At 41.9% G+C, this 28,000-nt stretch overlaps 1 protein-coding gene across 1 annotated transcript; it reads left to right on the forward strand.

The window, feature by feature from the left end:
• The first annotated feature begins 2,368 nt into the window (after window positions 1–2,368).
• LOC146625879 (uncharacterized) lies at window positions 2,369–27,980 on the forward strand. Its single transcript, XM_085362524.1, has 5 exons — window positions 2,369–2,445; window positions 3,892–3,997; window positions 8,764–9,360; window positions 24,375–24,971; window positions 27,294–27,980. Exons 2-5 carry the CDS (start codon window positions 3,980–3,982, stop codon window positions 27,978–27,980), a joined length of 1,899 nt encoding a protein of 632 aa, XP_085218650.1. The 5' UTR covers window positions 2,369–2,445; window positions 3,892–3,979.
• Window positions 27,981–28,000: the final 20 nt, after the last annotated feature.

Below are 28,000 nucleotides of genomic sequence, written 5' to 3' on the forward strand. Positions count from 1 at the left end.
TCTCTACCTCAGTCACTCTCCCTGATCCAGCTGAGTCACCAATAGGAAAAATCTGCTTTTCACAGGAACTTGGTAACAGCAATAAGAGAATACGTAGTTTATTCCAAGAAGATATCGTCTCTCTCCCATATATAATATCTTATTGGAACCGATTTGTTCCAGATATCAAGTGGAAGACAGTCTGGATGGTCCCCCATAAATATTTGATTGTAAATAAGGTGAAAGAAGTCTCATTTAAAATTCTACATAAATGTTATCCAGCCAGTCACTACATGGTAAAATTTAAAAGGGACATAAATACTAATTGTACTTCTGTGGGGATCATCCAGAAACTGTGACACATCTTTTTTGGTACTGTTCTTTTACACAGAGATTCTGGAAGGAATTTAGCAGCTTTGTTATTGTCCATATTTTAAGGGAGTTTTCTTTACGATGGGAAAATGTTTTATTCTGTTTCTTTAAGTTCCCCAAGAAGTATGATAAATGTTTTTTTTATGATAAATTTGTTAATACCTTTAGCGAAATTCTTTATCCATAAATGTAAGTTTACTAACAAAACACCATATTTCTGTCATTATTTTAAGGATGTGGAAATGTACATACAATCAATATCAGACTCCACCAACAAAAAGGCTCTCAAAACAATATATGTATGTGAATTTTTGCGTGTATTCTTATAATTGTTACCTTCGTCTTTTACCCCTGGCTTTGTGTGTTCATGTTCTGTTGTTTTGTATACTTCATCTGTTCGTATGTTGTATACTCATTGTTTGTTAAATAAAGTTTTAAAAAAAAGATACTCTGACCCGTAACTATCGTAAAACGCTTCGACCGGAAGTAGACACCTTTCGCGCATGCGGGGTACCGATCGGTAGTGATGGGCAGATGAAGCCCCATGAAGCACTGAAGCTTTTCATCCAATTGGTTCACCCCAACGCGAAGCTTCATGAAGCTTCATTTGCTCTAGCAGGACACCTACTGGACGTAAAAATAATAGCTGGCATGAATTTGAAGAGTGTGGCATTTTGCACACAGCCTGTAAATGTCAACAACAAAAGGAGTGTGTAAAACATGTATATTGTAGTGATGGCAGTATACTGTGTATATTTATAGTGGCAGTATGGAAAATGATTATTTGGAAATGCTTGAAATGGAAATGATCATTTACTGTGAGGTGAGGTGTGGTTGGGGTGTGGACAGTAGTTGTGCTTTTGTAACGTTGAGGTATGGACAGCTACACACTGAGGCTTTGAGCCTCGGTCCTGCCTGTTCACATTTTATTCTGTAAAAACTAAATTTTCACTGCTTTTACGACCTTTTTAGTGGGGAGAACATAGCTGGGATTTAATGATTTAACAAATCTTTTGAATCCTTTGTCCTCCACAATGCTAAATGGCTGTGAGTCCTCAATCACCATGCTGACCAGGTCTTCATCTATTTGAGATTGTTCTCCTGAGGAAAGACAATAAAGATAAAGCACAAATATAAATATCACACACGTAACTTATAACAGTTGTATAATATTGTTATATCATTTAGTAACATTACTGCATGCTATATTATCATTGCATTTGATGGCTCACCTGGTCTTGCTCCACAATCGGTGTTCCCCTTATTCTCATGCAAAGCTCTGTAGTGCCTAAGCATGGATGAGGTGTTGTTGTTATATCCCAGCTCCCTGGCACATAGCAAACACTTCACCTTGTACAAAAGTAAAGACAGCTTAACATAAATTGTATTGCACCATCAGTATCATGACAATACATCTTCTGTAGAAATTTACATACCTTGTTGGGAGGAATAAGATCAAAATGTTCCCACACAGGGGAGGACATCCTCCTCTTCTTAGCTGGCTCCATTCTCTCCTGACTTTCTCTCCTCACTCTCATAAACCTCCAAACGGTCTCCAAACTCTCACTAACCGCAACTCTCCATCAAACACCCACATTTTTGAATGAAGTCTGAGGGGTTTATATCGCTGTCATATCTCGCGGCAAAGTTCGAACCACTTCATGAACCAGTCACGTGGTACAGCCGGGCAGCGAGGCTTCGGACGTCATCATTTTCAGCTCCTCCCATAAATGAAGCAAGCCTCGATACGCGCTTCGCGGAAACGCCCCCTCCATTACTCGACACACGCTCCGAAGCCTCGATACAGAACGTCCCATCACTACCGATCGGGTTTCCGGTACGGATCGGGTAGTGATAACTCAGACGGAGCTACCGTTTCTTCCTAAGCGAGTAAAAGAGTGAATTTGGATGATAAAACAAACTAAACCAGCGTTTGGATCGATATCTGCATCGATCTGCCCACCCTTGTCTCCTGGATCGTAGCTGAGATCAGCGTGAACCACGTGGGTCTCTGCTCCCTGATCTGTTTCCTGTGTTTGGAAAGAGTTCCAGCTTCATCGCGGAGTTTCTCTCGGTTTGTGGGCTCATCTAAAGGTAAGCACCGAGCTAACTTTACTGTGAGTTCAGTTCATGTTGAGTTTAGCTCCTGAATGAGGTCTTCTGCTGCTCTCCTCGGTGTCTGTTCACAGTTTATTGTGAACACGTTGAGAGAAGAGTGAGAGAGTGTTTGGAGAAAAACACCAACTAATCATTAGCTCAGCATGCTGGGAGAAGTTGGAGCAGAAAAGTCTTTTCATTGTCCCTGCAGCTGTTTTTCTGCCTGCACCAAACCTCTACAGCCTCGTTTCTATTTGAAGTGATAACAGGAAATGGATGAGCGCGATCTGCTGCAGTATCAGGGTCACAATAAACTTTATTGTCCAGCTGCTGTGGATGAACACATGAGAGGAAGTGAACTCCTACAAAGTCTCATTTTAATGAGTCTGGCTGCTGTAAAGTGATGCACAGGAAGATGTTAACAAAAACTAATGAAACAGAGATGAAAGTAAACAGTGTTCATATTTGAAAGCACAGAGAATAAAAATATATTGTGGTGGTTAATGTGCAGGAGAGTGTGAAGAATGTAATAATGTCTTCCTGTGTCAAACACAGCTGCAGTCAAAGCAGGAAGGAAAGCACTGAAACCACTGATCAAAGCTCATTAATCAAAGACCGCTGATCAATGGCCATGAGTACCATTCAGAGAGTTGGGGAGTCGCTGCAATCACAGCATTTGATCAGTGGTTGTTGATCAATGATCATGAGAATTTGCATATTAATGCTCAATAACTGACCTCCCAGCCCATTGTTCCTTCAGTGGTGCTCGTTTCAGTCATTATGCAAATGCACTGTTGAAGATTGGGGAAAGCTGCAGTCAACTGAGACTGAAGAAGTCACTTGGATGAGGGCCGAAACGTTTTTCCTACTGCAAAAGCTACGTCAAGATGAACAGAATCAAAGTTTGGGGAATGGTGGAGGTGGTGGGACTGGGGGGCTGAAGGAGTTGAAAGTGTGGGGTGGGGGAGTGACAGGTCTGTCCCTGTTTGTGGAAACCACAGGAGGAGCTGTTCAGGCTGTTGCTGGGTGTGAATTGTTGATGGAGTCTTTAATCTTGTAGTTGCTGTTTTCCAGACTGAAGCAGAGTCGTTAGCTGAAAACTGGTTTTAGAGGTTCATTCAGGACACCTTCTCAGGCTCTTACAGCCTTACCTGTATCATAACAAAGTGTATAAACATGGTCCTTCTCCCAAACCTTCAAATAGGACTTTCTGGCCCTGTCATAGTAAAGGGCTGCTTAGAATATTAGAGCCAATGTCACAAAGTTCCTCCTGAAGTATAAGTGAGTGAGAGAGTTTCCTCACTTTGCAGCACAACACGTCTCACAAGATTTCTACAACCAATCAGAGTGAAATTTGTACTTTGTGTTGTCAGATGAACATATGAGACACTTTGACTCTTCAGTGCAGTGTGGAGCCTAACAAAGATCTGTTTTGTGTCCCAGCTGATCAGCAGGAGGAGAAGAGTCTGACGGAGCAGCAGAGGAACATTTTCAGCCATCTGGACTCAGCTGAGTCACTACAGAGGAAACAATGAGCTCAACACAGGAGGTGAGGAAAATATCACAGTTTCACCAAATAATCAGTCACGTCTAAAACTCTCATCCTCCCAACCTGTTATATGACTGTGTTGCATATTATGTTGTTTTTTAGAGACCACAGCACATGTTAAAATAAGGAAGGTTTATTCATCAAAATTATTAATAATCAAATAGACAAAACATTTTTTTCATCATCCCCAAAAATACACGTTCAAAGCACCACAACAGCAGCCCGATATCAGACAGAAGCTCTCAGCTGAGCTCTGTAGAGTGGGCAATTATAATGAAGCTCTATATTATAATTTGTAGATTCAAGCTGCTCTTCACATTTTTGGCCAGCAGATGTCACCAAAGAGGACTGTGTTGAAAAGCTTTGAGTAATGAACCTTTTTCAATACAAGCTTCAGTGTTTCAGAAAGCTTCATTTGGCCATCACTGATATAAATAATATTATAGAAATGATCAGAGGAGGCAAAAGTACATTTACTCTATACTTAAGTAGAAGTACAGATATTAGTGTTATAAATACTTCAGTAAAAGTATTCATTCAACTTCTTTACTTAAGTAACAGTGAAAAAGTACAGGCTCTGAAATGTAATCAGAGTAAAAAAGTAAAATTGCTCCTTGAAGAACTTTTTAACCACATGTTTTTTATCCAAAGTTAACTGAACCTTGTGCTTTATTAATGTAATAATAAAATAATATTAGTAAATGAAATAAGAACTATTTATTTCTAATAAAGGTTCTCTGTTTGAATCAGTTAAGTAGAAAATGAAGGAAAATAAAACATATGTGTATTTTCTGTTGCCTACACTGTAGAGGGTGACTTTGCCTCTAAACAGGAACATGAGCAGGGAAGAGGTTAAAGTGGGATTGAGCAGGTGGGAACCCTAAAATCAGCTGTAGTGGCTCAGCGTGGGGAAAAGAATCACAGCTCACAATAATTTCTGTTGAGAGCTCCAGTAGATTTTCTTAAAGTACAGGCTCTAGACTAACTTTTTGCCATGGGCGTACCGGTACGCCTAACTTTAAAAAGTTAGGCGTACGCCTAACTTTAAAAAGTTAGGCGTACCGGCACAAAAGTTAGGCGCACACAAATTATATAATAATTGACATAATATAATGTGTTTTTCTGGATACACTGTGCTTTTTCAGCTTTCAAAGATTGATGACACCGTGTCAGAGCACTGGCTATGAATTTCAGAAGGATCAGGCCTTAACTTAACAGAAAAGTTATCAATAGTTCTTTTCCTATTACAACTACATCCACTTCTGTCGTGCCTAGGCTGCTCACTATGGCTGGGTATCATCACTGATTTCTATAATCCGTTCGATTCCGGTTTTCAAAGTCCCGATTCGGTTCAACTTAGCCTCAGACAGTCAGAAATATTATAATTCTGATCATTTATCAGTACTGATACATGTGAGACTTCATCAGAATTGTGAACATCACAGCAGATGCCTTTGTGTCAAAGCAACTGAGAATAAAACACAGAAAAACATGAAGGAGATTTTTCTGGTCTGGCTTTTTATAGCAGATAACCTTAAAAACATTCTGCAATATTCTGCATATAAAGTTTAAATTACTTCAGTATTGAACAACAGAAAAATTAGGCTTTCTTGTCCGAGGTCATTTAAGTGAAAAAAAAAGAAAAAGACAGCGCTGTAAACAACGGTAGACTGCTGGGTAATAAACGAATGAATAATACAGAAAACAGAGATTGGAGACGGGAAACTGTTCTTGAAGTACAGAGAGAGAGAGAGAGCTAGCTGTGCATGAAGTGTGATTTTAATAGTCGTGGATAGGGATGGGTATCGAAAACCGGTTCTTGTTGAGAACCGGTTCCCACTGTTTCAATTCCTTGGAATCATTCGCCACTTTTATAAACGATTCCCTTATCGATTCCAGTCGCCCCGAATGACGTCATCACGTTGAGTAGCGTCTTTTACCCAGTAGGAAACACGGCGCCTGAGCGGCACAAACGCTCAAAAGTTTGGTTACACTTTATGAGAAAGGATGACAACAGGGCAACGTGCAATACTTGCAAAGTAGAGATTTCATCAAAGGGAGGAAACACTACGAACATGCAAAAGCATTTGCTCAAAAAACACGCGATTGCGTTCAACGAATGTCGTGTTTTTGATCCGCTCCGGACTAGCGAAGCTCAACCCAGCAGCAGCGGTAGCGTTTCCACGTCCTCTCCCGTTAATACTGCAGGTAACTAATCAATTAGCATTGCATATTATGTTAGCGCGATTTACCTTATTACAAAACCTGCTATTACTGTGCGTTGCATTTAGATAACCATTATGAGAGAGACAGAGTCTGGCTCAGATGCTGGCAGTTCTCGCTGCAGTCTACCGGTAGCGTCTCCTTTCAGGCCAGGATAGACGAATGTCACCGAGCAGTGTCTAAGTTTGTGGTCAAAGGCTTGCACCCATTTGCCACAGCAGATGCCCCCGATTTCACTTTGGTAAGTGAATGTGTTTAATTGTAGGCAGGGACATTACTGGATATTCTTGTGTAATTGCTACAGAATAATTTATGTTAAACTTTGTTATTGCTACAGGAGAATATTTATTTTATTATTTTACATATACATTTTTTTTTCCTGGGGACCCTGTGACACCCCATTGAAGAGCCGTAGGCTGTGGATCTCTTAAGATCTCACTGTTGGGTTTGTAAGGCCATGTTACTCCTAAATTTCTATCTTGTTCAAAGAGAACATATAAAACACAGTTCTAAGCTAATCGACCTTAGTGTTCTCCTTTTTTTTAAAAAGAATCGATAAGGAATCGAATCGTTAAACAGAATCGAAAATGGAATCGGAATCGTTAAAATCTTATCAATACCCATCCCTAGTCGTGGAAGCAAAACAGCAAAATTCATGACGACATTGATCAAATGTGAAGCGCAGTTTGCTGCTTCTTTTGCTGCTGGCTCGGTGAATTTTGGTTGGAGAGACAAAACCTGCAGCTCAGAATCGGCGCAAAAGACGTAAACACAGAGCTCTGACAGCGTGTCCATCTACGGGTCGTCGGGTGAGAAAGCTGAGAAAGACAAAGCTGATTCTGATGCGTCGGTCCGCTCTGTGTTTACGTCTTTGTGTGGAATCCGTGTACCTGCTCTCATTTGCTGTTTGGTTGTTGTTGAAATGGTTTTGTGAGCTTTAATCTGAGAATCTGGTGTTTCTGGCAAAACACAGTTATATTTAAAAGTCGATTCAGGATTTAATGAATTGATATCGCTTTATTCAAGCTACTCACCTCCCACTTCCACCTGCACTTTCAACTGGACCATGGCCAATCAGAGAGGTCCCGCCCCTTACTATCTCTGATTGGTTTAGTCCACGATAGGGGCATAATGTGTCTGTTGTTGACCACAGGGAAGGTTGCAGAGATTTTTATTTTATTTTTGTTACCCGAACAGTTGGTCGCACAGGTGCAACCAAATATTTTTTTTTTAGTCGCACCACTGAAAAATTTGGTCGCATTTGCGACCAAATTGGTCGCACTCTAGAGCCCTGTTAAAGTACAGGCTGCTGCTCTCTGTGGATGTACACAACTGAATTCAACCAGATGTCAGCAGATGTTTCATGAGCTGTCCTGGCTGATTTCCATCCTCTACACTGACAGTACACTGTCTTTATATTAGACACTATACTGTTGGTATGAAGGTGGAACTCAGTGAATGAATGTCAGCATCATGAGCTTCAGTTTAAATGAATCTCTGCTACACTTGATGTAATCTAACTGTGACATGAGCACCACAGTCACTGTGCACCAGTCACACACTGTTCTTTACTTTAAATCCATCACAGTTCAGCAAACTAACCTGTTTATCCTGCACTAACCTGCAGAGGATCTTCATGCAGTCTTTAAATAACACAGTTAATCTGCCTCAGATTGTTTTGCAGCATCTTTCACTATCTGGAAAAACACAATGTCACATGTACAGACCCAATATCTGATTTCAACACATGAGGACTTACATGTAAACTTTAATCTCCAGTTGATCAAATCCCACTGAGCAGTCCTTCCCTTTAAATCTAACTTCTCTTCTTCCTCTCCTGTCCTGTGTGTCTTATCTTTCTCCATCTCTGAGTGAAGTTAGCTCTCTTTCTTTTCTCTCCCTGTGATGTACAGCAGCTCGACCTTTAGCCAGCAACACACTGTGAGACAAACTGCACACAAACAGTTTGTGTGTTTGCTGATGTTTGTTGATAGAAACGCTGCATTTGAAATTACCTGTTTGTTCAGGTGCTGTGCAAAAAAGAAAGAAGAACAACGTCTCACTTTAACTCCTGACTATGACTCACAGTTTTGCCTCTTTCATCTCTTTTTATGTTTCAAACCCTGGTGATTAGTACACGATCAGGATTGTCTTTCATGTGTTACTTTTCAGGCTCAAATCGGTTTGATGTTCGATGCCTGCAGTGATGAAATAACTCCCCTCAAATTCCTCAAACCAAAAGTAAAAAGTCTGTTTTGAAAATGTAATGAGTAGAAAGTCTTTTTTTTCTGTGGGGAGTAAAAGTAAGGAAAAAAAGGAAAAATATTTTAGAGTGTTTGAACAGTCATGAATTATTTTTAACAGCAGGTTGGATGTAATGTGTTAGAACTACCAGCAGGTGGGGATAAGAGACCTTTAAGGTGCTTGGTGCCACACTCCACCTTCAGGTTTAAAACTAGTGTTAATGGAGGGAGTTTGAAGGTTGAGTTTGTTCCATGACTGCATTTCACTCACTGCCTCTGTTTGTATCTCTGTCACTGCAGGACCAACATGGAGCGAGAAGTCAGCGCTCTCAGGAGGCCGACAAACCTCACAGAAGAAAGGGAGAGAAAACATACACCTGTGACAAGTGTGGGAAGAAGTTTACTCTGAAGGAGTCACTAAAACATCATCAGGTCATCCACACTGGAGAGAGACCGTTCACCTGTGACTTGTGTGGAAAGTCTTTTTCCTGGAGGCTTTCCCTAAAAGCACACCAACTCATCCACAGTGGAGTTAAAGCGTACAGCTGTGATCAGTGTGGCAGAGCTTTTACTCACAGTAGCCACTTACAGAGTCATCTAGTTACCCACTCTGGAATTAAGGCATACAGCTGTGACATCTGTGGGAAAACTTTCAGCCGGATTGAGAGCAGAAATACACACCTACGCATTCACACCAGACATGATGTGTACTGCTGTGAACAGTGTGGCAAACAGTTTATAACCAACACGCAGTTACAACAACACATGTTTGCCCACACTGAGGAGAGACCTTATAAATGTGACCTGTGTGAGAAGACTTTTAAATCTCCATATCACCTGAGACGACACCAACAGATCCACACCAGAAAGAGACTCTCCAAGTGCAGTTACTGTGAGGTATGTTTTTATATTATATTTTTATCTTGTCATTTTAGCCTGACTGTTTGGAAGAACTCTGCTCATTAACCCTTTAGCGCCGATCGGAGCGGGAACGCTCTGTTATGCGTAACTATTTTTAAATCCCGGTAGCACTGCAACCACGTAAGCTAGCGCAAAAATTTTTTTTGCATATGAAACCGGAGGAGTTGTACTTACATCTGATGCCATCAGCTTGTCCTAGGTCACGGTTTCCTTCCACATAAAGCTTAGCAAAAACTGCATAAAAAGCGCTTGCAGGAACAAAAACATAATATTCCAGAAACACGCTTTGCCGGTCCGATCAGCTGTTCAAAACACTTCCTACGTTGGAATAGACGTCAGCGCGAACTTTTGCATTTCCGCCATTACCTGGCCGAAACCGGAAGTGACCTCATTTTCACGGAAATGTAGTCTTTTTTGCGATCAGGGCCTCAGGGCCTATACTGCTCTTTTTAAAAGTTATCTTTGACTTTATGACTTTCTGTGTCGTTTCTGGGATGCTTAGGACTCATATTGCACTGCTGGAAATAGTTTATTTTGATGCACATGCTGCTTTTTTGCAAATTTGCAGTATAATATTTATTTTCGTTTTTCCTGCAGTGTATAAAAATTGGTGTATTTCAAAAATAAAACTATGAAGACACTCAAAATAAATTTCCTGTGGTGGGAAACTATTTTGTGCAACTTTTTTGTATTTACAGTTTTGAGGGATAAGCCTCTTAAATTTCTCTAACTACAAATATATGTTAAAAAATCAAAAACGATTTTCAATTTTTTTGTAGTTTATTGCACTTTTTTGCAATTTATGTAATTACTATGCACTTAATGAATACATATTATTAAAATCTGGGCTATAATGGTTGTATTGATGTATAGCAACTTGAAATGCTCCCAAAAATGGCTCCACAGCATGAAAAATATAATATAAGCTCTGCCGGACTTGGTTCTATGGTAGGTCTTAAAGGGTTAAACTGTCTCAGCTAGAGGTGGGTTTTGATAATCGATTTACCGATTAAAATCGAGTCTGGCTTGGATAACGTGACATCAATTCATTAAAATCCTGAATTGAGTTTTTTAATATAATTTTATTTTTCCCAAAACGCCCGAATCTCAGGTGAAACCTCACAAAATTTTGACAACCACCAAACAGCTCAAACAGTAAACTAGAGGAGGTACACGGATTATGCACAAACCGCAGACCTGCGGATTAGAATCAGTGAGTTGTCGCCTTTCTCACCTGACAGCACGGACACAGTCGGGGCTGAAAGTTTGCAGCTCACTGATTCTGATGTTTCGGCAATTCTACTGCATGAAAAAGCAGCTCTGAGTGATTATTCAGATTTTCATTTCAGTTATGATTTTGTTTGTTTTTTATTTGCTCTTTATTTCAGGCGATGTTCAGGATAAAAATGTTGAAGGACTGACTTACACCGTCTTTGTGTCTTTGTTTAGAAGCAGAGCGACACAGATGGATCCAGTTCTCAACCCTGTCATCACTGTGGTGGTGGGAAAGACTTTCGTTGTGACCTTTGTGGAAAAACTTTCAGTCACCAATACACCCTAAAAACACATCAACGTAGACACACTGGAGAGGAACTGAAATACTGCAAAGAATGTGGGAGAAGCTTCCCCACATTAAGTGGATTAAAACAACATGAACGGATTCACAGTGGGACAAAAAAGCACCTCTGTGATCAGTGTGGGTCATCTTTCATTACTGCAGTCGACCTTAAAAGACACAAACGAGTCCACACAGGAGAGAAACCATACAAGTGCAGACACTGTGACAAAAGCTTCTCACAATCAGGTAATCAAAACAAGCATGAACGTACACACATGGAAGGAAACTACAGCTGTGACCAGTGTGACAAGAGCTTCAGGAATCTCAGTTCATACTCCGACCACAAACGATCCCACGTTACTAATAAACTGTTTCACTGTTACCAATGTGCCAAAACATTCACTTCATTGTCTGCTCTGTGCAAACATCAGCGTGATCACTCAGGGCTGAAATCACTCCCATCATAGTAAGATGCATGTCAGTGTCATCAGCTGTTTTATATTTGAGAAAAAAGGTTGAAAGATCTTTAAAATCTTTTATTTTTCCTTAAACTTGTTGTAGGTATTAAAACTTATGATTTTGTGTTTAAGATGTCGAAACAATTAATTTTGTGAATTCATTTTTTAAAGTTGTGGTTTCATTTGCTCAAAGTTCATCAACGTTTTCCTGATACAAGGTGGGATGGATCCATGCTTTTATGCTGTTTAAGACAAATTCTGAAAGCTGAACGTTGCAGAGATTGAGACCCATTAGACCAGGCAGCATTTTTCAATCTTCTATTGTCCTGAGCTGTGGCCTCAGTTTCACTGGAAGTTTAACCCAAGTACGGTGTCCAGCTGTGGACTGGTCCATGGACCCGCCTGTCCTCCAGGAACACAGGTACACATCCTGGACAGGGAGGAACGCCGGTTTGAGACCAGAGTCAAGGAGACCATTTACGTCAAAAGGGAAAGACTGAATCAAGGAGGGGGCCTAAGGGGACTGTTATTTCCTTTGCAACATCCATTTAAACACAGACAAGTAACTGGACTAAGCACAGTAGGAAATGGTTTTCCCCTTCTCATCAGCAACACCTGGACAGAATTACCCTTGACCTTAAATAACCCTGTACCTACCACTGCCATAACCAGTACATAAAATGAAATGCAACCTTCTAGTAGTGTTAAAGACAGGGAAATAAGAAAAATGGCTCCTACACACCAGCTCCTAATTACATGAGGCAGAGGACATAGTAATTACTGAACTTAAAGGAGCCATGATGAATTCAGCTTTATTATGTGATAAGAACAAGTAGTCTGATGTCCTGTAATCATGATGACGCTAAAATTTGAGATACAATAAAAAAAATATACGTTTTTCTACTAGGTATTGGTTCAGTATCGTCGATACCACCCTGAATTTTACTTGGTATTGGATCAGAAAGGAAATCAGTGGTATTGCACATCACTGGTCATGATACATCAATACAATATGCATAAGACGGCAAATCATGTTTTATTTATACATCATTCTACCAGTAATCTAGTTCATCAGTTTGTAGCTTCACAAAACAAAATAAAAAGGAATTTTTGCAACAGGTTTTTCAATCAATTTTGTTAATTTTGTTTCCAGATAAGAGAGGCCAGACCTTTCTTATCCTCTGTGTTTAATCTGGACCTTGGGACAGCTAAGAGCATCTGATCCACAGACTTCAGTGATCTTACAGGAGTGAACAAATTTAAAAGATCAGAAAGGTTTGAGGGTCCTAACCCATGCAACGCCTTAAAAACACATAATAAAATCTTAAAATGAATTCAAAACCTAACTCGCAGCCAGTGTAAGGATGCCAGTATGGGAGATATATAGTCTTGGTTGCATAAAATAAGATAACCTTTATTAGTCCCGAGCGTAGGAAATTTGTTTTGTTACAGCAGTGGACAGTGCAAAGTTGCATAGAAAATTTTAAGAAAAAACACTGGAATAATATATCCATGAGATACTGTACACAATAGAATAGAATGAAATACTACATGCAATTGAATAAAATAGAATACAAATACTATTTACAATTGAGTATAATACAACGATGCCAGAAAGAGTATTGCACATGTGTGGATGTGTGTGCTTAGTCAGTTGAAGTCTTTGTTGTGGAGTCTGACAGCAGTGGGGAGGAAAGACCTGCGAAATCTCTCCGTCCCACATCGTAGGTGCCGCAGCCACTGAAGGAGCTCCTCAGTGCCGTCAGTCTCTCCTGCATTGGGTGGGAGATGTTGTCCAACAGGGATGACAGCTTAGCCACCATTCTCCTGTCACTCACCACCTCCACTGGGTCCAGAGGGCATCCTAGAACAGAGCTGGCCCTTCTGATCAACCTGTTCAGTCTCTTCCTGTCCCCAGCAGAGATGCTGCCGCCCCAGCAGACCACACTGTAAAAGATGGCTGAGGCGACCATAGAGTCATAGAAGGTCTTCAGGAGTGGGCCCTTCACTAGGGCCCCGGAGAGCAGCCAGTTGGCTTTTCTACCTTTAAAACCCTCCTACCAGCCAAATGGCTTTTAGCTAGGCTTTAGCTTCAGCCAAGTGGAAGCTAAATTGGCTAGTCATTCATATGTAAATTAGGTTGTTACCTGGGAATTCTGGAGGGAGGGGAGTGGGGGTGTGTGAATGAGGGGGTGGGGGAGCTGCTAAAAGCTGTGAACTTCCTTTTGTGTTCACTTTGATGCATTCTCAATCATCCAGGGAAATAAATCTCCAAAAGTCACCAACTTGGAGTGTTTCAGTTTGCCATCTTAGGGAGAAATCAACACACATGGGTGTATTTCCTTTGTTGCTGCGATTTATTGATAAAAACTGTACAAAAAACCAACCATTTGTACACATATTTACAAATAATAATAAAAAGTGAGTGAGTACATTTCAACATTTTCAGCAATCACTCACAATTCTGGCACTGCCATGGTATCTGTAGTCTGCATTTACCACATGTGTATCTGTAGCAGTGAACACATTGCACAGTGGCATGACTGTTCTTGCATTTGTGTTTGACCTGACACATGGCTCTTTTTCAATTCAATTCAATTTTATTTATATAGCGCCAAATCACAACAAAAGTCGCCTCAAGGCGCTTCATAGATACAGAGAAAAACCCAAAAATCATATGACCCCCTATGAGCAAGCACTTTGGCGACAGTGGGAAGGAAAAACTCCCTTTTAACAGGAAGAAACCTCCGGCAGAACCAGGCTCAGGGAGGGGCGGGGCCATCTGCTGCGACCGGTTGGGGTGAGAGAAGGAAGACAGGATAAAGACATGCTGTGGAAGAGAGACAGAGGTTAATAACAGATATGATTCAATGCAGAGAGGTCTGTTAATACATAGTGAGTGAGAAAGGTGACTGGAAAGGAAACACTCAATGCATCATGGGAATCCCCCGGCAGCCTACATCTATTGCAGCATAACTAAGAGTGGATTCAGGGTCACCAGGTCCAGCCCTAACTATATGCTTTAGCAAAAAGGAAAGTTTTAAGCCTAATCTTAAAAGTAGAGATAGAGATAGTTTTTCCAGGGCTAGGTGTGGAGGGTTGTGTCCAAAGCAACTGTTCTTTTCTTGCCTTCTTCTCAGCTACATGAGAGTGAGCCAACTCTCTTGCAAGCTCCACCAGGAAGTCCACCCGTCTTTCCTTCGTCCCGGTGCATGCTTGATACAGCACATGTGCATTCAGTGCTGCCATGTCAATCATGTTATAAAACACGGCAACTGGCCAGCGCCGTGTTCCTCTGCGGACAGTGTACTCCCGAACCATCTGGTCCATCACATCCACGCCACACTTTGTTTTGTTGTAAAGGGTGACAGTGTTTGGCTTCCTTTTGGTAGTGTTATCAGTCTGAACCACGCTGTGCATGCTGCTAAGAATATAGACTGTCTTCTTCCGTTTGGCCGCATACGCCGTCAGCGTGGCAGCAGAGGTTGAAAACACCTAAGAAATAAGATAAATTGTTATTTCCATAGCCCTTTTACACACAATGAAACACATAAACATAGAACCACAAAAGACCTGCAACATACCTGAGTGGTGAATTCATTGCGATCTGTCTGTCTAGTGGATTGAGGAATTTCCCTGCGAATCTTGTTGACTGTGCCGAGGATGGTGGTTTTCCGTCTAAGAAGTTTTTGCGCAAGTGAAAGCGATGTGAAGAAATTGTGCGTGGTAACATTTCTGCCCTTGTCTAGGAATAGTTCCATCAGCCTCATTACTACATTTTCAGAAAGTCTCTCCCCAGTGGGACGATTGGGGTCCTTGCCAAGATATGGGAAGACATTGCAAATGTACTTGGATTTTAGGTCGCAAGCCACCCAAAACTTGATCCCAAACTTGTCAGGTTTACTTGCAATATACTGCAGGAAACAGCACTGAGTCTTTGATGGGAAAAGCTGTTCATCAACAGTGATATGTAGACCAGGGTTGCAGCACGTGATGCTGTTGGTGACAAATGATCCCCACACACTGGAAATTGCAGCGAACTTATCAGTCTTTGCTCGATCACTGCGGGTGGACTTGTCATCAAAGCGTAGGTGTTGCATGATCTCCTCCTCCTCTGTATCAGAATAATGTCTGAAATATCTTACTTACTAACTACATCCACTTACTTGTTTGAAATGTATTAGGAAATAACATGAAATGAAACTAACCGGAAGACTGATCAGACAGCTCTGAGTCCGAATCCGGCTGAACTTCTAGGTCTTCTCCATCCGAGTCACAAGGGTCGACTTCCCTCAGGATCATTTCCAAGGCCTGCTGAGTGGTGAGTCTTCTCTGCATTTTCTTTCCTTGGAGAGGAGGTCCGTACACCACAGAATTCTTCAGGGCAATCCATTGTGGCATCAATCAGACCACTGGTATAATGTTGAAAATGTTGAAATGTACTCACTCACTTTTTATTATTATTTGTAAATATGTGTACAAATGGTTGGCTTTTGGTACTGTTTTTATCAATAAATCTCAGCAACAAAGGACATACACCCATGTGTGTTGATTTCTCCCTAAGATGGCAAACTGAAACACTCCAAGTTGGGGACTTTTGGAGATTTATTTCCCTGGATGATTGAGAATGCATCAAAGCGAACACAAAAGGAAGTTCACAGCTTTTAGCAGCTCCCCCACCCCCTCAATCACATACCCCCACTCCCCTCCCTCCAGAATTCCCAGGTAACAACCTAATTTACATATGAATGACTAGCCAATTTAGCTTCCACTTGGCTGAAGCTAAAGCTTAGCTAAAAGCCTTCCAGCCATTTGGCTGGAAGGCAGGTTTTAAAGGTAGAAAGGTAGAAGCCTGGGACTCCTAGTGATGGGGTGATGCACTTTTGTACTGTACTCCTTGTCGTCCCCATCAGTGATGAGGCCGACTATTGCAGAGTCGTCAGAGAACTTCTGCAGGGTGGAGTTGTGGGAGAAGTCTGCAGTGTAGATGGTGAAGAGGAACAGAGCCAGAACGGTTCCCTGTGGGGCCCCCGTACTGCAGACGACCCTCTCCGACACACAGCCCTGAGTTCTCACATACTGTGGTCGGTCAGTGAGGTAGTCTAAAATCCAGGTGACTGACGATATCATTGACACGAGACAAAATACTTTACAACTTTATTAGTGCAAAAAACCCCATCAATGTATTTTCACATAAACAAGCAGCGGTTTTTATGTGCATTACAGTTATATAAAAATTAACAGTGCAAATGCTAATTCCTTGCTGACAGTTTAACCAAAAGGCATTTCCAGTGGAAAATGGCCAACATATCTTCAGCATAACCATGTAGAATATCCACAAAACTTAAAAGGAGGTTATACACACACAATACGGTAATATTATGTTGAAGCACAGTTTTTATCACCCCGCGAGGCTCCTGCCTACGATAGCCGTAATGCTCCAACAATCCATCAAGCGGTGCGGATTCGTAGCTTAGAAAAGTCATACTAAAACCTTTTCGAGCGCCGTGTACTACATAAAATCGTTTCCAGGTCAGTAAACACAACCAGAATTCATACATAAGACACACAGGATTATAAGTGGCACTGTTGATTTTCAGAAAAATCAAAGGATTGATTTTAAGTGTGCCGTATTTTCCAAAAAAACACGGTAATAACGACGGCCCGCTAGCATGTGCTACCAAAAATAGTGCTTTGTTGTGTATCTGACGGAACAAAGCCACACCACTGAAGTTGCAGCCTTTTTGCAAACCAGTTTTTGCTGCTAGGCAAACTGAAGTGGGTCCAGTGATGAGCTTATTAGGCGCCGAAGCTGAGCCAGGACCAGCCGCTCCAGGGTCTTCATCAAGTGGGATGTCAGAGCCACCGGCCCATAGCTGTTGAGGTCTTTGGCACTGGTACAACACAGGAGGTTTTCCAGAGCTGCCTCAGGCTCTGGTTGAGGAGGTGCTCCATCACCCCACACAGTTGGTCTGCGCAGGACATGACAACCCTTGAGCTGATGCCATCTAGACCTGCAGCTTTCCTGGCTTTAATCCTCCTCACTTCCCTCCTAAGCTGGGTGGTTGAGAGAGGCAGGCTGGAGCCTTGTGTTAAGTGTGTATTGGATGCTGTTGTTGGGGGTGGGGAGGAGTGACCAGGGTGAGTAGAGGAGGTGTTAAGTATCTGAGGTGTCAGAGGTGGAACAGCAGCAGTGGGTGTGGGTGAGTCTGCAGCCGATGTTGGAGACTGCCTCATGGATGAATCAAACCTGTTGAAGAAATGATGCAGTTCATTTGCCCACCTCACATCCCTGCCAGGCAGAGAGTTCTGACGTTTGTGCCCTTAGATGGTTCTGAGGCCTCTCCAGACTTCGCCAACATTGTTTTGTTGTAATGCATGTCCCCAGGCTGTCGATGTCAGTAGACTCAAAACAGTCATTAAGAGCCTCCTCGCTTTCCTCTGACCATCTCTGCACTGTGCGGGTGGCTGGTGGCTCCCTGTGCACTAAGGGCTCATACACAGGGACAAGGTGCACCAGGTTGTGATCAGATCTACCCAGGGAAGGGAGAAGTGATGAACTGTATGCCTCTTCTGCACTGACGTACAGTAAGTCCAGTGTTTTATTGTCTCTGGTTGAGCATGTCACATACTGTGTGAAGGTGGGCGGTGTGGAGTTCAGAGAGACATGATTAAAGTCTCCTGATATTAAACGGCTAAAGGCTCAATGTCTCTGCTGCAGAGTGGTTCTTTTACAGTGATGTGCCCGGGTTTACACCATCTGTCATTCACAAACACTGCCAGCCCCCGTCCTTTCCTCTTACCGTTGTCTCTTGTCCTGTCCACTCGCAGTAGCTGGAATCTCGGTAACGTCACGCTCGTGTCTGGAGTTAGCGGTGTTAGCCAAGAATCCATTAGAATCATGATACTACATTGCTGGTATCCCCTCTGTGACCAGGTTAGCGACGTGAACTCATCTATCTTATTGCGTGAAGATCTTATGTTTCCAATGATTACAGAAGGGAGAGATGGTCTATAGCGAGCTTAACTCACCCAAGTTTAGCCAAGTTGCTGTCATCAGAAGAAAATTAAAGCGACGAGTGGTGAAGAAGTCATTCAAAATAAAGGTTTTATATTTTTTAGCACCTCGCATTAACCAGAGCCAATCTAGCTAACACAGGGTTGCTGGCCAATTCCAATAGGTGCACCAATTCCAGGGATCGCCCGGAGATGAACAACTTCATGGGCAAATTTGTTCAGAAGAGCGTAAGGATTAGCCGTTGGTGAAGCAGCCATGAAATTTTTGAATTTTACCAATACACTGCCCCGTTTCTCTCGCCTTCTTTGGCATTTCTTCCTGGTGGGATGGCATTGTGGATCGCACCGGAGGAACAGTGGTACAGTCTCGAACACAGGTGGGATATGAAAATCTTCACGTCCTTGGGCCAGTCGGGATTGCTCTACAACAGTGGCTCTGATATTTAGTAGCGATTGGAAGTCATAAACCAGAAATGTAGAGACCTTTTTTAATTTTAAACCTTCTTCTGACGAGGTTGACATTCTTATTAATTATTTTAATGAACACTGTCTTGCCATTCTTAATCAGATTGCTCCTTTCAAAACTAGTCATTGCACTGTTAGTTCCTGCACACCATGGTTAAATAATCAAACCCGTGGTCTTCGATGCTCCTGTCGAAAAGCAGAGCGTCTCTGGAAGTCCACTGGGCTGGTTGTCCATCGGGAACACTTCAAAGAACTTCTTCACTTATATAATGAGTCAGTTAAAGAGGCCAGATCCACTTACTTCAATAATCTCATAAATCGTCATTAAAAATAACCCAAGAATTCTATTTGATACTATCAATTGTATTGTTTCTCCTCCAACTCAGCATGCTGTGTTTCTTTCTGACGAAGACTGTAGCACTTTCCTCAATTACTTTGTAAATAAGTTGATGGACTTGAGATCCAAAATCTCCTCAAGTGCCTCCCCTTATGAAGATGCCCCTTGTTGTCCCGGGTCATTTACTTCTTTTTCTCCAATCACACTCAATGACTTAATTGCAGTAATAGGTAAAATGAAATCCTCATCATGCTCCTTAGATATATTACCTCCCTCTGTCCTGTCTGGGACTCTCACCAGCAATGGTCCCACACTACTATCCATCATCAACAATTCACTGAGGCAAGGCTGTGTTCCGTCCTATTTTAAACATGCTGAGGTAACCCCTCTGTTAAAAACACAGAATCTAGATCCTACCTCCCCTAGTAGTTCCTACAGAGTCTAGTTATTAACGAGTATTTCCAAGCACATTTTTGACGTGTTTTTTTTTTTTTATATATCAACTGTTTTGTATATTTCCGAGACAAGAATGTTTTTGCTTTTTGCGTTTAGAATGTCGCGTAAGGTTAATAAGAGCGCAAACACCTCTCAGTCAAACTTGCGGCTTGCTGCTAACACTGCATCCCCGCCTCATGGTAAAACTTCGCCACTGCCTGGGTCGCCCAACACGCTGCCTACAAATACGGCATTTGAAGTATCAATCCCCTGAATTTGGACACAGTCTTCCTCTCCTGGTGCATGCTCACTTTTTTTGGTGGTTTGCAAATAAGGAGGTGGGGCATTGCCACCACTAACTAGTGTGGACCAGAATTCACTCTTACTAAATAATAAAAAACTAGATGCTAAAAAAAAAACCCAAACAGACAGAAAGATGATAAATTCCCCTCTCGCCCGTACAGGTGGTTTTTAATAATAATAGATTGGATTTATTTAGCGCTTTTCAAGGCATCCAAAGCGCTTTAAAATGCCACTATTCATTCACTCTCACATTCACACACTGGTGGAGGTAAGCTACGGTTGTAGCCACAGCTGCCCTGGGGCAGACTGACAGAAGCGAGGTTGCCATATTGCGCCATCAGCCCCTCTGGCCAACACCAGTAGGGTAGAGTGCCTTGCCCAAGGACACAACGACCAGGACAGAGAGCCCAGGGATCGAACCGGCGACCTTCCGGTTACAGATACGCTTCCCAACCCCCTGAGCCACGGTCATCATTCAAGCTCAGATCCTCTACCAGAGGCCTGGGGGCTGGCATCAAAGAATACAGCCAGTCAAACCGGGGTAGCATTTGTGGTCCCTGAAAAGGATCAATGGTGGACCGTCAGTACACACTGGAGAAATGCTTCCATCCAAATGAAACGACAGAGTTGTGAAGAAAGCCACAAAACATGGGTTAACCGAACTGGCTATTAACTTCTGTCAGACAGAGATAACGAGTATAATAAGGCAAGAAATAAAGGAAACATGACAAAAACAGTGGGAGGAAGAAAGGAGGGGACGATGGTTGTATAAAAATTTAAGGAGGGTAGGAGAAATGAGAAGCACAGGAAGGAGTAGGAGAGAGGAGGTGGTCATATCTGGAATAAGATTTGGAAATATTGGTTTGATCACTACTATTGGTGACTGTCAAACCTTTGAGTCGCCGAGAAGCTGAATAGGGGGATAATGTTGACGCGCCCGCTGTTCAAAACGTAAGTTTAATGCAAAAGGGTTCAAGAAGTGAAAGTTGTCAGGCCTTATTCCAGTTTTTAAAACAGAGTATACATTGAGGGAGGATTCTGGTGTCGACGTTTCACTCCACACCAGTTGGTGGCGGTAAGGCACCATTTTGTTGTTTGACAACCGCCAATAACCAATAAAAAGAAGAAGAAGTCTGTTCCGGGATCACATGCTGGACACAGTTTACGCAGACGGAGTTACCGTTTCATCCTAAGCGAGTAAAATCCTGATTTTGGATGATAAAACAAACTAAACCAACGTTTGGATCGATATCTGCATCGATCTGCCCACCCTTGTCTCCTGGATCGTAGCTGAGATCAGCGTGAACCACGTGGGTCTCTGCTCCCTGATCTGTTTCCTGTGTTTGGAAAGAGTTGCAGCTTCATCGCGGAGTTTCTCTCGGTTTGTGGGCTCATCTAAAGGTAAGCACCGAGCTAACTTTACTGTGAGTTCAGTTCATGTTGAGTTTAGCTCCTGAATGAGGTCTTCTGCTGCTCTCCTCGGTGTCTGTTCACAGTTTATTGTGAACACGTTGAGAGAAGAGTGAGAGAGTGTTTGGAGAAAAACACCAACTAATCATTAGCTCAGCATGCTGGGAGAAGTTGGAGCAGAAAAGTCTTTTCATTGTCCCTGCAGCTGTTTTTCTGCCTGCACCAAACCTCTACAGCCTCGTTTCTATTTGAAGTGATAACAGGAAATGGATGAGAGCGATCTGCTGCAGTATCAGGGTCACTATAAACTTTATTGTCCAGCTGCTGTGGATGAACACATGAGAGGAAGTGAACTCCTACAAAGTCTCATTTTAATGAGTGTGGCTGCTGTAAAGTGATGCACAGGAAGATGTTAACAAAACCTAATGAAACAGATGAAAGTAAACAGTGTTCATATTTGGAAGCACAGAGAATAAAATATATTGTGGTGGTTAATGTGCAGCTCCTGGTGATTTGGTAGAAGAATATGACTTTCTGGCCCTGTCATAGTAAAGGGCTGCTTAGAATATTAGAGCCAATGTCACAAAGTTCCTCCTGAAGTATAAGTGAGTGAGAGAGTTTCCTCACTTTGCAGCACAACACGTCTCACAAGATTTCTACAAGCAATCAGAGTGAAATTTGTACTTTGTGTTGTCAGATGAACATATGAGACACTTTGACTCTTCAGTGCAGTGTGGAGCCTAACAAAGATCTGTTTTGTGTCCCAGCTGATCAGCAGGAGGAGAAGAGTCTGACGGAGCAGCAGAGGAACATTTTCAGCCATCTGGACTCAGCTGAGTCACTACAGAGGAAACAATGAGCTCAACACAGGAGGTGAGGAATCTATGGCCCTTTCTCAAATCTCAAGTATGATTTGTACAATTGGAACACCAGTGTACTTGATGCGATTTTTACTGAGTTTTTACCATTATAGCAGTTACATAATAGGTCCCCTATTACATAATACATAATAATAGGTCCCCTATTATGTAACTGTGCTATAATATGTTATGAGGCTTAACTTTAATCTCAGCCAAACTGATTTACTCAGGAACAATAAAACAATGAAATAAATCTAGACACTTATATATTATGTTTAACCTGCGGGGGTCTGAAAATGGTTTGTGGGAGTCCGCTGTTCTTGCCGGGCTCAAATGATCCTCGTCTGCTATCGAGCTGGTGGGTAACAGACGTGTTCGAAAACATCTGAGCACTTTTGTAAATATGTGATGTCTTCTCGCCTAAAGAACACATATAAGTTTATTAGTAAAAGTTGAAGTACTGATTTAACTTCTTTACTCAAGATAAAGTGAAAAAGTACAGGCTCTGAAATGTAATCAGAGTAAGAAAGTAAAAGTAGCTCCTTGAAGAACATTTTTACCACCTGTTTTTCTCCAAAGCTAACTGAACCATGTGCTACATTAATGTAATAATAAAATAAGATTAGTAGATGAAATAAGAACTATTTATTTCTAATAAAGGTTCTCTGTTTGAATCAGTTAAGTGGAAAATAAAGGAAAATAAAACATATGTGTATTTTCTGTTGCCTACATTGTAGAGGGTGACTTTGCCTCTAAACAGGAACATGAGCAGGGAAGAGGTTAAAGTGGGATTGAGCAGGTGGGAACCCTAAAATCAGCTGTAGTGGCTCAGCGTGGGGAAAAGAATCACAGCCCCTCCCATGATTTTAATGAACAGCACACAGAAACACTACATATGAGTGGGTGGCGAGAGGTATGGGGTCTTCACACTCCTGTTCTCTGTTCACCATGAGGGGCCAGGAGGAGTCGCCCATCTAGTCGGGGTCTGGGATGCTGGGCCTCTCTGCTGCTGCAGGACTGGGGACGGTCTGCTTGTCTCCACCCCAGAGCACAGGGCAGCATCTCCTGGGTCTGGGAGCAGATTGCCCCTCCGTGGGTGATGGCACCTGGACCTGGGGATACAGAGTGGGGGAGTGTTAGTGTGTGCACAGTGTATATTTGTGTTTGTCTCCACGTTGGGCGAGTGCTGAGTATTTTTATGGGTGTGCATGAAGGTGGGGATGCATGATTGTGCCTGTTTGTCTATGCTTATATGTCAAGTCTGGTCTTAACTCCACCTCTCTGGGAACATCTCAGACCCCCCCCCAGGTGTGGCGGTTTAGGCGCTCAGCTGTGTACTGGCTCACTTCTGGTGGCTGCTTGGTGGTGCCTGGCACCTGTGGCTCAGTCGAGCCCCTTCCAAACATTTTCTTTGGCCTTCAGACAATAAATCTTATTGTTACGGTGCCAAACTGGACAGGGGGAAAAAACCCTCAGGAAATCACATGATAGGGTGGAGTTAAGTTTCATAATAGATTCACCTGAAACCTTGGCTGACTGTGACCCACACCTGTTTTTACACCATGGCTGGTGTGATCAGGTAGAGGATCAATAGGGGTCCATGACCCTTTTTGGGGGAAACTCCCATTAAGTTTAAAATCTGGGACTCTCCACCATTTGACCCTAGCACTGAAGAAGATTCTGGGATGAGAGATGAAACGTCTTCAAGCAAGCTTGAACATGCTTGCCTTCCAAGCTCCTTAGAGTACGGTGACCTGAATGACTAAGAACCTGTTAACTATTACAATGGATCTGTTGTCATTGAACAAACTAATATCAGGAACGGGAAATATTAAAAAAAAAGCATAGACCTGTAAACATTTTTTACTATTATGAGTGTTTTAGCATGTTAGCATTAATATTTGTGTATAAGTAGGAGGGATGGGCATGATTTTACTGTTTGAACAGTCATCCAACCTGGTCTTAATTATTTTTAACACCAGGTTGGATGTAATGTGTTAGAACTACCAGCAGGTGGGGATAAGATGCCTTTAAGGTGTTTGGTGCCACAGGTTTAAAACTAGTGTTAATGGAGGGAGTTTGAAGGTTGAGTTTGTTCCACGACTGCATTTCACTCACTGCCTCTGTTTGTATCTCTGTCACTGCAGGACCAACATGGAGCGAGAAGTCAGCGCTCTCAGGAGGCTGACAAACCTCACAGAAGAAAGGGAGAGAAAACACACACCTGTGACGAGTGTGGGAAGGAGTTTACTGTGAAGTATAAACTAGAACGTCATCAGGTCATCCACACTGGAGAGAAACCGTACAGTTGTGATGAGTGTGGAAAGACTTTTTCCTGGAAGCGTTCCCTAAAAGCACACCAACTCATCCACAGTGGAGTTAAAGCGTACAGCTGTGATCAGTGTGGCAGAGCTTTTTCTCGCAAGAGCAGCTTACAGCGGCATCTAGTTAGTCACTCTGGAATTAAGGCATACAGCTGTGAGATTTGTGGAAAAACCTTCAGCCGGCCGTTCAGCCGAACCATACACCTACGCATTCACACCAGACATGATGTGTACTGGTGTGATCAGTGTGGCAAACAGTTTACAACAGGCTCACAGTTACAACAACACATGTTGACCCACACTGAGGAGAGACCTCATAAATGTGACCTGTGTGCGAAGACTTTTAAAACTATACATTACCTGAGACGACACCAACAGATCCACACCAGAAAGAGACTCAACAAGTGCAGTTACTGTGAGGTATGTATTTATATTGTTATCTTGTCATTTTAGCCTGACTGTTTGGAACAACTCTGCTCATTAAACTGTGTTAGCATGTTAGCAATTCTACTGCATGGAAAAGCAGCTCTGAGTGATTATTCAGATTTTCATGTCAGTTATGATTTTTGTTTACACGATCATGAAAAACTAAAAGTGCTGAAAATAGATATGATGGCGTTATTTAATGTTCAGGTAGTTTCGTGCCTTATCGTGGCATTAGGGCGGGACAATATGGCCCAAAAATATTTTTCACGATATATATATATATATATATATATATATATATATATATATATATATATATTTGAAAATTTGCAATAGCAACTAGAGATGGCACGATACCACTTTTTTATGTCCGATACCGATATCATAAATTTGGATATCTGCCGATACCGATATGAATCCGATATAGTGTTTTTTTACTCAACAAAACTGTTTTTTAAATATCTTGCTGCATTTTGTATAAGTTCATACTCAAGTTTAAAACAACAACTACACTAAAGCTATTCTGTTATACCTGTATGCAAAAAAAAAATAATTTCATAGTTCAGCAATACTGATCAATCTAATAAACTTAAACCTACACCATCCTCCCTATTCTGGTATTTTAAAGAGTACTTAGCATAAATATTAAGCAACCTAACTAATAGGGTTCCAACTCCCAGCAACAACAAAAATAAATAAATAAAAAATAGGGAACCACCCCTCACGCTCCACCTCATGATGCTTAATCGACGTAATCAACCTTAATTTGATGCAGTGTGAAAAAAATGCACAGAAATCAATTATTTTTCAAGAAATATTAAATAGATTCAACATCTTTCTTCAACAAAATTGCAGACTGCACAGATGGTACCTTCCCAAAGGAAAAAGTACTATAGCTTACTAGAGTGTATATATATTAGACTTAATAGTTACTATATACAGTAATGGACTTCTATTCATTTTGCATCAAATTAAAACTTTGGGTGTCAGATAATTATTTATTAAAAGCTTGACATTTTAAATGAGAATAAGAAAGAAAAGTATGTCTTTGTGCCCCCTTTTCCCTGTTAATGCCCTATCGGCCCCCCTGGCTAAACTTTGCTAGATCCGCCCCTGCACAGTTACCAGCGTCAGCTACGTAGAAAAAGATCCTGGTGTAGAAAGTAATATTAAATACATTCAAAAAACAGCTGATCAAGCTTAAACGTGCTGCTGTTGTTCAGCCGCTGGTTTCCTCTTTCTGGTGCAAAGTAGGCCAAAAGCAAACTAGAGACACGGACTCGTGACAGAAAAGCCGATCAGCTGATCGTTAAGCAGTTTCATGATTGAAGTAGCAGCAAGAAGAGGCAGTCGCTTGTTAAGCTTAACGCAGGAATGCTTTACAAACATTCAGAGATGGACTTACACACTTGCTTTACTTCTCTCGGGATAACTTTGTCGGAGATGAAATGCCGGGTTGCTAGCGAAGCTCCAAATGCTATCCAGACCACCGACAGGTCCTGCATGCCACAGCCGCTCTATCACGTGATGCATACTGCTCCGACGTGCTAACGTTCTGAGGTGAGTTACGGCGTGTTGCAAGTTTTGTGAGGTGCTTTCGTGATATTTAATGGATCGGATTACATTTTTTATTTTTCTCCGATATCCGATCCAGTAATTTAGGTCAGTATTGGACCGATACGTAATATCGGATCGGTCCATCTCTAATAGCAACATAACTGATGATATAATTGACGTGAGACAAAATACTTTACAACTCCACAACATTATTAGTGAAAAAAAAGACATGAATTTATTTTGTATATAAAAATTTAACAGTGCAAATGCAAATTCCTTGCTAACATTTTAACCAAATGGCATTTCTAGTGGAAATTGGCTGACATATCCTCAGCATAACCATGTATAATATCCACAAAACTTTGTATCATAAAACTGAAGTGTCCCGTATTCTCTGGACCATAAGGTGCATTAAGCAAAACAAAACGGTCAGATAAGTCAAGCTTTACTCAACTCATTCTTCTTGCTTCCTCCACTTCCGTACCATTGATTCATTAATGTTGAATTCTCTTGCAGCTGCTCTATTCCCATGTTCTAATGCGTGGCTGACAGCCTTGACTTTGAAATCAGTTTCATAAGCATGTCTCTTAACAGGTGCCATTTTGGGGTCCTTATACACACAACATATGGCAATATTATGTTAAAGCACTGTACGTATCACTCTGCAAGGCTCCTGACTACAGTAGCCCGTAGTGCTCCAACAATCCATCAAGGATGTGGCTTCGTACTGACTTACACTGTCTTTGTGTCTTTGTTTAGAAGCAGAGCGACACAGGTGGATCCAGTTCTCAACCCTGTCATCACTGTGGTGGTGGGAAAGACTTCCTCTGTGACCTTTGTGGGAGAACTTTCATTCTTCAGGGAAGCCTAATACTACATCAACGTAGACACACTGGAGAAAAACTGAACTACTGCAAAGAATGTGGGAGAGGCTTCCCCAAACCAAGTGACTTAAAACAACATGAACTGATTCACAGTGGGGTTAAAAATCACCTCTGTGATCAGTGTGGGTCATCCTTCATTAGTGCCAGTAGCCTTAAAATACACAAACGTGTCCACACAGGAGAGAAACCATACAAGTGCAGACACTGTGACAGAAGCTTCTCATGTTCATCTGCTTGTAACCATCATGAACGTACACACATGGAAGGAAACTACAGCTGTGACCAGTGTGACAAGAGCTTCAGGAATCTCAGTTCATACTCCAAACACAAACGATCCCACGTTACTAATAAACTGTTTCACTGTTACCAATGTGCCCAAACATTCACCTCATTGTCTGCTCTGTGCAAACATCAGCGTGATCACTCAGGGCTGAAATCACTCCCATCACTGGATCACAATGAATCTGCAGAGACAGAAAGATCCTCTGGTTTCAGGGTCAGACTCAAAACCCTTGAGATCAGGCTCCACAGAGTTCAGATGGAATCTCCTGTAAAGATCTAATCAGGTAACTTTGAATGAAA

The sequence above is a fragment of the Diplotaxodon limnothrissa genome, linkage group LG9 (genome assembly GCF_057381915.1).
Source record: "Diplotaxodon limnothrissa isolate DT_005_m linkage group LG9, D_limnothrissa_male_GT1.1, whole genome shotgun sequence".
Lineage (NCBI taxonomy): Eukaryota > Metazoa > Chordata > Actinopteri > Cichliformes > Cichlidae > Diplotaxodon > Diplotaxodon limnothrissa.